Source organism: Halichoeres trimaculatus, unplaced genomic scaffold (assembly GCF_033239565.1).
Source record: "Halichoeres trimaculatus isolate MK-OKI-2021-1 unplaced genomic scaffold, fHalTri1.1 fHalTri1_scaffold_2, whole genome shotgun sequence".
Classification (NCBI taxonomy): domain Eukaryota; kingdom Metazoa; phylum Chordata; class Actinopteri; order Labriformes; family Labridae; genus Halichoeres; species Halichoeres trimaculatus.
Window position 1 is genome coordinate 17,154,826 of NW_027437180.1, and position 14,223 is coordinate 17,169,048.

The window sequence follows — 14,223 nt, forward strand, 5'->3', positions numbered from 1 at the left end:
ATTGTCCAGAAGTTGTTGAGAGGGTTTGGGAAGAAGAGCATTGACTATTCACACTGAGAAGATAGGAGGACAGAAGGAACTGAACACATCTTAATGCTGAGCTTCTGTAATGTTCTCCTGAGTTTGTCTGTAAAAGATCCAAATTGTTTAAAAGGTTATGAGCGAGGCCTGGCACCTGTTTCCACATGTTTCTACCTGCTGTCTGGTTGACCTTTGCTTCCTGTCAGGATGTCTTCAGTGGTCCTTTAAGTGGTTTAATTTCCATCGACCTCAGAAACTGATGAAACCCTTTGCAGTGTTTCTGTTTCTTGTTTTCTTTTTTTAATCTAGAAACTATTTTCTGATTTGGGTGAGGCTAGGGTTGGTAACAGAGCAGTCAGAAAAACACTTTTTCTTAATGTTTGCATTTACTGGTGAGAGTTGATAGTTGTACAATCAGTCTACATAAATCTCATATTTCAAATATCTCATTTCCTGCAGGGGAGCCATCTTGTGTGAAGTTTTACCACCCTGAGAGGAAAAACGGAGCGCTCCCAAGGCACTGTACCAATGGTGAATGTACCTGTCCAGCAGGTAAACAGGACCTTAACGCTCTAAAGAAAACATTTCTTTGACCTTGTTGGTTATCCAAATGCTGCTTTAAAATGTATTTGATTGAAAAAGACCAGAAATCAGTATGATCACTTGATGTTTATCTCAAGTTAAAGGTTTTACTTTATTAATGCTACGATTTTAAGATATCACAATGCAAAAGGAATTTTAAAATGTATTTAATGTGGGGGTCATTCTGGTCTGACTGTTAGGAAAAAAGCCATTCATTAGTTTTATTAGTAAGCGATCATCCATCCTGCTTGGTGATGAGTATTAACTCATGAGTTATCACTTGTTCATTTACTTTGTTTCCCTGTATAGTGTTGGATGACTGTAGCATGCAGAGGAGTAAAGCACTCAGCAATGAGGAACGCAGAACCGTAACTGGAATTGATTATGGTAAGAGTGTGAGTTTGTAAACGTGAATAAAACAGCCTTTTCATGAAACAAACCCTCCCCTCATACTGAGCTTCTTAGCTTTTAAGGAACTCCCTTAAGACAGAAAACCTTAAAAGGTTTTTCCTAATAAGTTAGATGGCTGAACTTGTATATATTAACCAGGAATTTCTCAAGGTGACAAATTTTCTTGTCGTTTTAACGCCTCTTTGTCTCTTTGTGTGGTTAATGCTAGTAGAACTAGCATCATTGGTCTTCTGAGCAGGTTAATAACCTTGTGTCTGTGCTGGTGACACATTACCCTGGTTACGCAGTAATAAGCCAGTTTAACTACAACTATGCAACCATATAACTATTTTGTCCACATTCAGATTCCGTTAAAGCTCATCAAACTCCAAGATTTCATCTCTGTTCCCTGTTTGTTTCCATCCAAGTTGGCTGAAACAATTTTGTTTCTGCAAATTACTGTTTATTTTGGACATTAAAAGTTTGAAATTTCTGTGCTAGCCCTGTTTTCCTGATTTTATGATCTTTATTTATTTATTCCAGCTTACACACAATGATGGGGGTTTTGAGCTTTAAAAAAAAGGTTTGTTGAACTTGCCAATGAAGATAACACTGTTAATTTGTTTTTTACTGGCAAAGCGTGAAGATCCTCCTACATGTAAACGTATTCTTAAGGCAGCAGGTTGATTAGGAACACACACAAAACTTTTTATTATGAGTCAAAAAATGTGTTGCATATAGTGACCCTGAGTTGCTGTATCATTGAAGTTCTTTTAAGAACTGTTTTCACTGTGGGGAAATTCACAATAAGTAGTATGCTTCAAGTTGAGAAAAAAAACTCAAAGTTTTGGGGGAAAAAGTAAAACCGTAGTATAAATCACATTGAGCTGATGTTTTTCAGTTCAAGGCTTTTATGGAAAATGTGTCATTTTTTCTTGTATGATATCATGTTAAAGAGGGTACAAAAGAGATGCATCAGTAGGCCAATTTATAGTTGTACTCACCAAGTGGCAAAGAGCAAGCAGCAAACAGCACTGAGTTTCTGAGAAACAAAACACTTCTTGCAAAAGAACTGACAGAGTGTTACGAAGTAAAATTAAAGAGAAGAAAGTCTTCTGACATGAAAGTCAGTCTAAGCTTTTAGCAAGGTTTAAGTTTAAAATAGGTTTAAGAGCACTATCCTATTACTAAAAATGATAAAGCAAAGCTCTCTGTGTGTAATTTACATTTTCAAGTAAAATTGATTGTTTGTAGAAACATTAAAACATTGATGATGTTTTTAAAGCCGCAGAACAAAGTAACACAGTTACAGTGGCACAACATCACATGTAGGAGCCTTGTATAAGTGAGAGGTTAATAAAATCTGACTCTTCTACTGGCCCTGTTTTGCATTACAGCATGCAAAAACTATAGATTATTTGTTCATTATGGCCTGCAAAGTCTGTTTATTGCTGGTTTCAAAGTAAAAGTACCTTTTGTGCTGCCAGGATGCTTGGTAAAGTTGTGCAGCTGTCATGTAACAGATGAACAGGATGGGTGGATACCACAAGATAAATCATTTTATTCACATTTATATTCATATAAAGTATGTTTATTAATATTAACACAACAACATTCTGCATCTTTTACTTAAGTACTACCCTCACTGGTGCTTCACATGCTGATGCTCACAGATCACTTAATTCCAATTCTTTGTCTAAGGAAGTCAAATAGAAGGATTTTTATCACTAATTCTGACTGAAGTGTGTTTCATGAAGACATTGAAGTCAAAGCACACCCTCTGGCTTAATTTCATCTCAGTTTCTCTTGATACATTGTTTTTTGTTTTGTTTGTTTTTTCTGTTTTGTTTTTGTATTTAAATATCTTTCATGATTCTCTTGAACACAGTTAAAAGTCCATGGACAACTCAAAGTCACAAGAACAACTTCTTCCACTCAGATCTGCTGTATTTTTCAAGCACACATTCAGCACCCACAGAATGGTTTGGGGTTTATTTTATGTGGGAAACTAGCCACAAAAGTACACAAACAACATGGGAGCGCCTTGTCAGAGGGTGCTGGACAGGGTTTAAGAAAAGCCTAATTTGTTTGTGGCTGAGTGAGACATTGGGAAAAGAAAAAAAGCTAACAAGAAGGCTGACAATCTGAAATGTGTCTCATTTCAGCATACAGAATCACTGTGGATCGTCTCCGAGGGTTTATAGGAGGATATTTAAGAAGAATATCCCCAGGTCACTTTACAGCATGGATAAAACAAGTCATCGCTACAGGTAGGAATCAACTGTTGTTGTTTTTATACATGCTCTATTAGTTGTTTGAGGGCAGACAGAAAAGTGCTTTCCTTTTCAACACAACGCATCTGGCTCCATTTTGCTACAATGCTACATTGTATGGTAGCATTTTTCTGGCTCTGTTGCCACAAAGAGGGCTTAGTGAACATCAGAGACATAATAATTTTACATTTAACTAACCTCCTGTTGTCTCTGCTCTTACTTTACATTTGAACTGCAGGAAGTGTTGACGTGGATCCTCTGGGGGGACGGCGGATATTTGTCAGTTCTGAACACTGCAAAGAAGCTTTTGATCTAAGACCAGGAAAAGACTATCTGATCATGGGAGCATCTAAGGACATTCAATTACTTCCACAAAATCGACTGTAAGTTTCTCCTACAGCATGTCCAAGTGTGTGTGTGTTTGTGTGTGTGTGCGTGTGTGTGTGTGTGTGTGTGTGTGTGTGTGTGTGTGTGTGTGTGTGTGTGTGTGTGTGTGTGTGTGTGTGTGTGCAGGTTTAAATGGTTTAACTAAGAGTGAAATACAGGTATGTATTGACCTTTTGTAATACTATCACTGTGTGAGCTTTTACCTCTCTGTCATCTTTTGATGTGTATGTGTTAAAAAGTGTTTCTTTCACAAGTGTTTGAGTTTGAAACAATTTTTCTGTCTCGTTATTGTTGTAATTTACTTACTAAACCAATCTTAACTTATCTCCTTTTAGCAACTTAACTCTGCACCTGTAGACTGTGCCATAGTCAAAGAAAACGCCTTGATGAAAGTTATGTTCATAAAGATAACACTGGTTACAGTAGACTAAGAAAAAATATTGTAAATGCAGTTTTGAAAAGATTATTTTTTTTTACCCTTATTTTTTTGTAGCCACAATATTCCTGATTGTGTCCCACTGTCTGCAGGTACCAGTATGTACTCGGGGAGAACACATGGTTCGAGGAATGGCCTGAAGATTGTGAAACTGAGAAAAATAGACGCACCTGTTTGGACTTGCAGAAGCTGGAACGACAGTACAAAGCATTCAAGTGTCAATAGTAATGAATCTTTAGACAATAAGATGATTCTTCTTTCCTCTGTTTATCTATATTTGCAATGTGTTACTGGATGCATATGTAGAAATGTACATTATGTTGATCACACAATAACAGAATCTGTTGCATAGCCAGCATGCAGAATGTGTGACTCTCACTGTTAAATGGATTGAGGAAACACTGATTTATTAAAGGATTGCTTTGTCAGAGATGTATTTCAGTCTTTTAATTACTGATGCCAGACACTAGGGTTGGGAATTTTCAGTGACTGCTGCATTAATGAACAAATACTCAAATGCTTGCAGATAATTGTTATTTTTATTTGAACCGTAAACAAAAATAGGGTTCATTGGACATGGACCTTCAGGACCGTAATTAAAGTATATCTGCATATATCGTTTCTATTCTTGAAGATGTTGTTCACTGTGGCGCTGGCTTATACTCCGGACTGACAAATACCATAGCTTTCTAAAGCTTTCATCTTTCACAAAACTTAATGGGACCAAATCTTCAGTTACCATTTTGGTTATTATATTAAAATGCTGATTCAGTATTTCAACAGAACAGACAATAGCCCACAAAACAGATGAGACCCATGTGATTATAAAGGGACTACATATTCAGACCTCTGAGATGTCAGAGGAGTTGAAGCTGAAAAAGTTTTTAATTGTTGTTCTTATTCATAAAGAGTCACTCAACAGTTACAGAATACAATATACATTTGTTTGAAATAACACTTAAATTCCTACATGACGTGTTTACCAGGGCAGACTTATGGTTCCATAGTTAAAGTAAAAAAATCACCTTCGACAGCCATCTCTTTAAAAATTACACTATAAATCACTTTAATTAACAAAAAATATGGCATGTTTCTGAAAAAAAAGTTAATCCCCAAACAAGAGTGTTTTTGATGCATTAAAGAGGCTGTGAGGATCTAATTTGTTAAGATTTTTGAAAACCTTTTGGCCTGGAGTCAAACACACTCTGTATTGAAAACATGATTCTTAAGGCATGTGTTTGTTTTGAGAATAAACGGAGATCAGATCTTTTTTTAAAACACTTTGTTTTATTGTTCAAGACAACTTTTTATAGGATACAACATGACCAAGTAAGGTATTCATCATCAGTGACTTGGCACTGTTTGAAATGTGACAACAAGCAAACGTTTAACTGTAGTTTAGTACCTGACTTTTTAAAGTGCTGCTGGCAGTACAAGCAAACTGTTGAGCAAACTGTGTCAGTGTACCATAGTTTAGTAGCCATCTATATTTAGCACTACTCACAGCACAGTGCTCTGAGATCTGTCCATAATGTGCAATGTTAGAGGATTATGTCCAAACAGTGCTCATCTACCAAACAGAGTTAATGTAACCTCACTCTTTGTTTTTCAGGTTTGAAAATAACTGCTGCATGTGGTTTGGAATGAACACTATCACAAACAGCTTATCCTATGTTTTGGCCTTTAAACAGTGCTCCATCATTGTCGCATAAAATTTCTTCTGCTCTATTCTCTGATCAATGCGGTCTTGCCCGACCTGACCACAAGAACCTTTCTTGACTTTTTTTTTTTTTTTTTTGGATAAAAAAAATTCACGGCTTATTATATATATATATATATATATATATATATATATATATATATATATATATATATATATATATATATATATATATATATATGTATATATGTATATATATATATATATATATATATATGTATATATATATATATATATATATATATATATATATATATATATATATATATATATATATATATATATATATATATATATATATATATATAATTTTATTTATCTATTTATTTTTTAAGTAATAAATTCGTTCCATCAATAAAAACAAAATCATGCTTGAAATTTTCTTTCATGAATTTTTTTCAAGATCACTTTGAAGGTCCTAAAAGCCCCATTAATATAAAGGATACTAAACATTAGCAGATAAGTTGCAGGATAATGCTGTTGCGTTACATCCATTTAAAATCTGTATGAAACAAACTTTGGAAAGAAACATACAGCTTATGGCTCAAGTAAACGCGGTGACCGTGGATATTCGACCTATTGAACACTGGAGGGCAGCAGCGCACTAGGAGCACCGTGTGGCCTGCTGGAGATAAATACGCCAAAGAAGACTCCATGACGTACTTCCCGTAGTTCAGCCGCCGGTTGATCAGGTTGGTGAGTTTTTGTTGGACATTAAATGAGACAGACGTGATCTAACAGTCCTGCAGGGAAACTCTAGCATACTAATCAAGCTATTCTCACAAGGACGAGTTCGTGGTCTCGCTTCAAAATACAGAAAGCCGAACCGTTTTCCAGGTGCTTCTGAAGATACAAATATACCGCAATGGCCAAGGTTCAAGTGTTAAATGTTGCTGTGTTGGACAACCCGAGCCCGTTTGGGAACCCGTTCCAGTTTGAAATAACGTTTGAATGCATGGAGGATTTGCCGGAAGGTAGGTATTGAGTCAACTGTCTTGCATATATGTTCAGTGTTTTAGATGTTAAATTCCTGCCTGCTCCCCGGTCCTGTCTGTATTAAAAAAATATTAAGGCAACTGTGGGGTTACTGGATATGTCGGAATCATTTTTAAACCCTGATTAGTTCTTTTGTATGATGATTTGCTTGGCCAGTGGTAAATTTCTTCTGACATGTACTTAAAATTTGGCGCTGGCGCGTTTGTGATCGGGGCCCCGCCTTCTCGATGCAGTGATTGGTTCCTGGTAGATTTTCAGAGGAACTGATTGGTTCACAGCGCTTTGTTACCGTAGCAACAGACAAGCTCGAAGAGTTGCCGCGAATTGCAGAAAAAGACAACAGGGAAGCAGTCAGAGGCATGTGTTGGGAAGGGGGTATCAAACATGTATAAGTAAAATGAAGGAATAGAACACATTATAAATTCGACAAAGAAGACTATTTCTTTGTGTTTTTAGATTACGTTTGATTTTATTTAGTTACAACACATTTCTGTTCGACGTTTAGGTCTGGTCAATGTCAAGAAACTAAGAACTTTTTCCTGATTTGGTTTGATTTGTATAGTTATTTATCTTCACAATAAAATAAAATGCGTCGCAATACAATACAATAAAAAAGTGCTTAAGTTATCCCTGAATTGAAATTCAGAGTCACAGCAAAAAAACAAAGAATAATAAAGTATAAGGTGTGAATAATATGTGTCGACTAGACAGAAAAAAAACGTTTATAAGAGAGAATAAGAGCTTGGCCATCTTCTCCAGTCAGCCTCCACCTCCACAGGGTGTAGGACTTTGCTGGACTTTTGTACCCAGCTGTTCAGTTCTGTTTATGCTAAATATTGCTTAAGTGGTATGTTCAGATGACAGAAATACCCAGTTCATGCAAAAAAAAAAACCTTTTAAATATCTATAAAATAATACTGTGATCATTTTTTGGAAAATTGGAAAGAACTACACAGTCCAATGGATTTTACCTCTGAATTATTTTGCATTAAACCTAGAATAAAACATAAAGGTACAGCTTTTTCAAAAGTACACACCCACTAAACAATTCACTCTTAGGTTAATTCATTAGAAAATAAATGAGAAATGAAAATAGCACAGCAGTTCATCACTTTGAGATCAAACCACCAGACAGAAGTGCCTCTTTCCCACTGAATGTATGACTGTGACTTTGTAACAGCTACTTCTGTCAGGTATTTTTGTGTGGGTATGGCATAGTGTCTATCTCCTTAAAAAGGTCTTCATTAATTTATAAAAAATAGGATACTAATTGGCTAAACTAAAAAACAACAAGTGTAAAGAAACATATTTAGCATTGTAGCTTTGGGGTAAAACTAAAAAGTCATAAATAATCCTGTTATTCCATGCACATTAAAATCTAAACTGTGTAGTTGATTGAGTCTCTCAGTGTTCGTAAGATTTTCAAAGTTGTATTTTATCCCTGTCACCAGCTCCATTACAGAAACTATTAAACAAAAAGTTATCTTCTGTGCGTAACTCTGTGTTACACATTGTCCATAAACACCCCTTTTTTTAATTCTAATCCAAATAACTAATATTGTCTTGTCTGCCCTAAATCCCATTTGTGTGTTATGTGTGTGTGATTGCAGATCTGGAGTGGAAGATAATATATGTAGGATCAGCTGAGAGTGAAGAATACGACCAGGTGCTGGATTCTGTTCTTGTAGGCCCAGTGCCGGCTGGCAGACACATGTTTGTGTTTCAGGTGAGAAAGATATGGCCACATGTTAATTATAAGAAATGAGGTTTATTTTTCTCTCTGAACTCCTACTATCTGTCTTCTTGGCCCAGGCTGATGCACCGAACACAGGGCTGATTCCAGAAAGCGATGCTGTTGGAGTCACTGTGGTCCTTATAACCTGCACTTACCAAAAGCAGGAGTTCATCCGTATTGGGTACTATGTTAACAATGAATACACAGACCCAGAACTACGGGAAAATCCACCCCTCAAACCTGATTACACCCAGGTAACACACAGGCACGCATGTGCACACACTCACACACTATTGTCTGCAGAGATCACAATACATGAGCTCGCAGAGAAAAGGCTCTATCTATATACACTGGTTTTTATTGCCCTCTAGTGCTCACTTATACAAATTACAGTCAACAGGGGGCTAAAAAAAGATTAAATAAAATATCCTGAACAGTTAAGATTTGATAAATATCTTGTGATCCCCACCTGATGATTAGGGGTGCACTGATGACAATTTTCTGGCTGATTGCCAATTTTTAAAAAAGCTTGACCGATTTTTTATTTTTCATAACTGACAGCATATACCTTCAATGTTCCAATCTTATTTTATTGAAAATCATACAACAATACCTGTGAAACATTAAAACCTTCATGTTTTAACTTAAACAGCCAATAAAGTGTCCTGAGTTTTAGATCTCAGAGCAAAAGGCGACAATGGCTGGCTCTCAGACCTTCCCAGAGGTATATAAGATTAGTTTCATATGAAAGGATGGGCGGATCACCCAGCCCTTGTTGTTATAGTACTGTAATTAGGGTGGTCAGCCTTATCAAATCAGTCTTTATAAATGTGGCTGGTATGGCCAGCAACACACTCAACAAGATCTAGGTACCCACAAAACAATTTCACAAGACTGCTAGACAGCTACTCTGTTTGGGCCAACACTCCCATCAACATGAGACCTCACGGAGGGCTGCAAAAGTGACCTTAAAGGATAAACATATATCACTCACAGCATGTTTCCATGCTGACAGTCTTGGTAAATTAGTTTAAAAAATGTGTACCTGTGACTCCTGTCTCAAGTGATCAGAAGCCTTAGGAGCCACATAGTTCATTCACATTGACACTTCATAAAAAAGGAGGTTGAATGTTCGAGGGGCTTTTATCTGGTTGTACAATTGATAATAAATGTATCATCAACCAGTAAAGGCTTGACATTGATTAGAAAAAAAAATACTTGTAAAAGTACTAAAAAGTTAAGCTCCCATCAAATTAAAAAGATATGTTTCATTGTGTTAAGGTAAAACAAGGTCAACAGGGCTGCATGAATCAATGCTGCACCTAATGTTTTCTGACTCGTCACCATCAGTGTGTGACATTTTGTTTTACATTTCATCAGTTCATTGAACACCTGAATATTTCTACCATAACCCTGTGCTATTAAGAAGTAGTAGACCGTAGCTCTGAAGTTGACAGTTGTGTTTTCTTGTTATTTCATGTGTCATCTCTCTCTCCATACATTGCCAAGTACAAATGTTGAAGTTATGTCAAGTTTAAGTGTCAAAGATTGTGATCATAAGAATTGGGCATTAAAGTCATGTTTTGCCCATTTCTTTTGGAGTAAAACATTTTTGGTGAATTTGATACAGAACAGTTCATCATCAAATAAAACCTCAAGAGCTATTTATGCAAAAACATGAACAGAACATTTAGTGAAATAAAGAAAGGGATTTTGATTTATTTCCAATAAATGGATTGTGTGCAATGAATTGACACGTTTATGGTAAAGCGGGAAAAGAAGGGCACACTTGTTGGCCACATTTGAATATGTCATCCTGTAGGACAGCTTGTTGCACAATGTTGCACAATGCTGCCTCTAACACAGCTTGGAAGTAAAATTGCTGCACTCTTCTACAGCTTTTCATGCAACAGTTTTGTTAAAGATGCTGTGAGGAGGAACTGTTTTAATTGGACTACATCACCCCCTTTTGGTCCGGTATCTCACGCACACTGTCATGAAGATGGTGGTTTTTCTGCAATTAAATTGAGGTCAGATTGAAACAAATTTTCTTCGTTTGTTTGAACAGACCACTGCAGAATAACTGCTGCATGTGGGTTGGAATAAATACTATCACAAACAGCTTATCCTGTGGTTTAGCCTTCAGCCTGTGCACCATGCACTCTCCTGTTTGGCTTTGTTATGCTGTTTTATCCTTTTTTCTTTTCGACAGCTAGGCTCCTGTGTCCACCATCACTACAAGTTTAATTGCAGAAATCGTTTACAGTACAGTCTCTACTGAGCTTTGTCAGGCAGCGTGGTGTTAGACGTGCTGTAAATCAATCTGGTTCTGATTGACCCGATGAAGAATCTAAACAATTTTGAAATAACCTTTATCGGCACTGATAGTCTCATTTTAAAGTGTAGATCATGCCCGGGCATATACAATGGGGAAAATAAGTATTGAACGCATCAACTTTTTTCTTATCACATTTATTATCTAGCTTTTTTCCTGTGTTATTACTCTTAATTCCACATAATCATTATTTATGGACCTGAATGTTATGATTTCTTTTCATGTTTGGATTATTTGAGTTAATGCCAATGTCTGGTAGAAATTTAGTTGGAATTGCATCTCTGGAAATTAATGTGATGAGAAAAAAGTTGACGCGTTCAATACTTATTTTCCCCACTGTATCTAGAAGGGGGACTTTTTCAAGATCACTTAAAAACTCCTCACAGCCCCCTTAACAACCCCTTGATCTTCTTCAATATTATACCATAGCCATTCTGAATTCCGAAAAGTTCACTGTTCTTTTGCTACAATCAGGGTTTTCTCTCAACAATCAAGTAACTAGAAAACCTGAGTCAAAACCATACTTCAGATACTCTGACTTCAAGCCTTGTTTTCATGAGCTTATTTTAATGCAGTGCCCACCACACAGCAATGAATTCATCTATCAAAACAATGCTACAAGCATTTAAACTGCTGCACCAAGTTTCAGCTTTTCTCCAACTTCCCTCTCTGTCTCTCAGCTTCAAAGGAATATCTTGGCCTCAAACCCTCGTGTCACACGTTTTCATATCAACTGGGAAGGCTCAGCAGACAAGATGGAGGATAGTGAGAATGTTGACCCGTCCCCCAACATCACCGGCATGCTCCCTCCAGCCTGTATACCAGGAAAGATGCCACCTCTTGGACTGATGCCTGACAACTCCATGGACTGCATGTAAGAATCAACAGACTGATACCATGGACAAGAAGTTCTCCTTTACTTGATGCATCACTAACACACATTGGTAAAGGAGCATATCCCCCCAACGTGAGCATTTACAGAAAACAGTGGCTTTATTTTCCTACAGCATACTCATAAGGGTGGGATCTGATATGAACCCTGTGAGTCTGACCTTTCAACACACAGATCTCCACAACAACTTTGTCTTAAGGATTGCCGTAGGGAATGGCCAGCTCTGCCCTCTTGCTGAGAAAGTACACAAAGTTCCACAGTTGAAGCTATGATATCATCCGCTACAGATGTGGCCAATTTAAATGCATAACAAAGCAGATTTTAACAAACTCAGACCAAACCTTCAGTACAATGTCATCAAACCCACTGATGATGTGCCAGTCACTATTATATTGGGCATTTTTCTTGTCTCGGACATTTTTATACACACTCAGTGTTTGAGATGATCTAGTGGACACAAAAGTGGCTGCAGACACCGTGTGTTTTGATAAAGTAAACATGTCATGCAAACCATGTGTGTAAACTATTGGTGCCATTGAGCCACTTTCTCAACAGAGGGACTGAGCTGACCGACATCCCTGATGACTAATACATATGCAGTTGAAAAAATACCTCACAGCCTAACATCAGAAAAACTGAAATGTCCTTTTAAGCATGGATCAAGGTTAAAGGTTGGGCTCTGTCAGTCAAGGCAGTTACCGCCTATTGTGAAGCATTTAATACTTTTGAAGGTTTGTCTCATTTGATATAAATATGAAGCACTTGATTTACATCTGAACACAAATCTTGGGTTTAAAAAAAACTTGTTCAGATTATTGTTAAGGAAAGTGGCTTCACTGTTAGCCCGATCTACAGTTGAGCTCCTTTAACAGGGCCCAGCTGTTTAACATGCTCCATTGTATGGGTCTGTATTTACTAACAAATATGCAAAAAGCAGCAAAGAGCATCGATATGTTGGGCATGTTCAGATGATATGAGGATTCTGTAAATAATGGTTTCCTAGTGCTTGTTTTTTGTTAAGATAGGAAGACTTTTTTGTTCTTTCTGCTTTACTATTTGTAATAACTTTTTGTTAATAAAGGTTTTTTTGTTAAATTTGTGATAAGAAAACAGTTTTGTCAAACACACTTCACTTCACATTCACATCCTTACCGGTGAGGGTGGAACTGCAGCATTGAGACTAAGTGTGGGTGAGGGTGTGTACATCGGCCCACTCTTCTCCCTCCACTCTGACTCCTTCCATTTTTTTCCCCCCAATTTCATTCATAAAATTCAGCAGTATCACTCCACCATTTTCACTCCAGTCTCATGTTGCCAGGCAACTGCAGCACAGGAGGGAGGGGGGGGGGGTTGTCTGCTATCACCCATTTTATCTCTCCTTAGTAGAAGAGACTAACTCCTCCATCCATCTGTTAGCTCAGTCTGCTCCTCACATGTCTCCTGTGTTTAGAAAGATTCACTGGCATGCAGAATCCCCTATTTATACAGTATTAGAATTTATATAAGGTGTTGTTTGCATTGCTCTTTGAAAAGCTGCAGGCTGCAAAAATTAAAGGATTATTACAGATGACAGTATATAATTTAGGGTATTGTCTATTCAAAAGAAAACCCAATAGTTTGTTTGTTCCAGATCTTCAGATGTAATGACATGTTGTCTTGTGACAGCGTAAATTGGTAGGTCCTCATAACCAGGACAGCAATTGAGTTGGGGCCCTTTTTACATAAGCTACAAGGAGGCTTGTTTATTACAGGTCTGTGTTTCTCTGTTAAAATTCATAATTTCTGCAATAAGGCTTAAAGTTGGAATAAACCTACAGGTCTATTCTGCTTTTTAGGTGGCGTGGTAATAAGGAGGCTCTTGGGTGTCTGTTGCACATTTAAACAGGTGTAAGGGAAGACTGACAAAGGAGCTATTGGATGATTCTGACAGTGAAGGTAGATGCTTCACAGATATTATCTGCTTTGCTCATTTTGCATCCAACACCGATAGTAAAAAAAAAAGATTATCCATTGTATTCTTTGATTTATTTCCAGCCACGTATATTCTTCACTCCCTGCACGTCCGTCTGCGATCTGTTCAGAAGTCTTGCCAGCTAAACCGCGCCGCGCGTGCGTTCAATTCTGACCAACATTTCTAAAAATAGCTCGCGGTTGACGTCACTTTGCCAAACGTGTATCAGTCGCTTGGCGGCGGTAAGGGGGGAGAGGAGGGGGGGAGTTGATTTTTTTTTTTCTTCCCCAAGGTGGAGGCATAGAGGTAGTGGTGGGGAGGGGGGGCAGCATTCCTGTCAAACGTTGCGCAGAGCCAATAGATATTCTCGCATTCGCCGAGATTCCCACGGTCGAGTCGCACTAAGCCAATGGCTGGCAGAGACTGGATAAGGTGGGCGCGTTCGTTGTCAGGAGGAAAATAATCGGTGACGCTTCTCTCGCTTAGTTTTGTAGGGCGGGGGGAA

General features: G+C 37.5%; 2 protein-coding genes and 1 long non-coding RNA gene across 4 annotated transcripts in view; all 3 read left to right on the forward strand.

Annotated features, from left to right (window-relative positions):
- The window catches only part of LOC141787060 (complement C3-like), a 32,176-nt gene extending 31,562 nt beyond the window's left edge, over positions 1–614 (forward strand). The window contains exon 37 of the mRNA XM_074665334.1: positions 481–614. Within this exon, the coding sequence (XP_074521435.1) occupies positions 481–614 (134 nt within the window). The remainder of the gene's footprint in view (positions 1–480) is intronic.
- Positions 615–3,189: 2,575 nt separating this feature from the next.
- Positions 3,190–4,342, forward strand: LOC141803259 (uncharacterized). Its single transcript, XR_012599551.1, has 3 exons — positions 3,190–3,263; positions 3,505–3,649; positions 4,182–4,342. It is a non-coding gene; the product is annotated as an uncharacterized LOC141803259 (long non-coding RNA).
- A 2,123-nt stretch (positions 4,343–6,465) lies between these two features.
- On the forward strand, positions 6,466–12,789 carry LOC141807359 (histone chaperone asf1b-B-like). 2 transcript variants are annotated; one of them, XM_074693320.1, is made up of 5 exons: positions 6,466–6,501; positions 6,596–6,783; positions 8,416–8,531; positions 8,618–8,794; positions 11,556–12,789. In XM_074693320.1, the coding sequence occupies exons 2-5, from the start codon at positions 6,675–6,677 to the stop codon at positions 11,751–11,753; spliced, it is 600 nt and encodes a 199-aa protein (XP_074549421.1). In that variant the 5' UTR covers positions 6,466–6,501; positions 6,596–6,674; the 3' UTR covers positions 11,754–12,789. The 2 variants fall into 2 exon arrangements, with proteins under 2 accessions (XP_074549421.1, XP_074549429.1); XM_074693328.1 differs by having other exon boundaries at positions 6,481–6,505.
- The last annotated feature ends 1,434 nt before the right edge of the window (positions 12,790–14,223 follow it).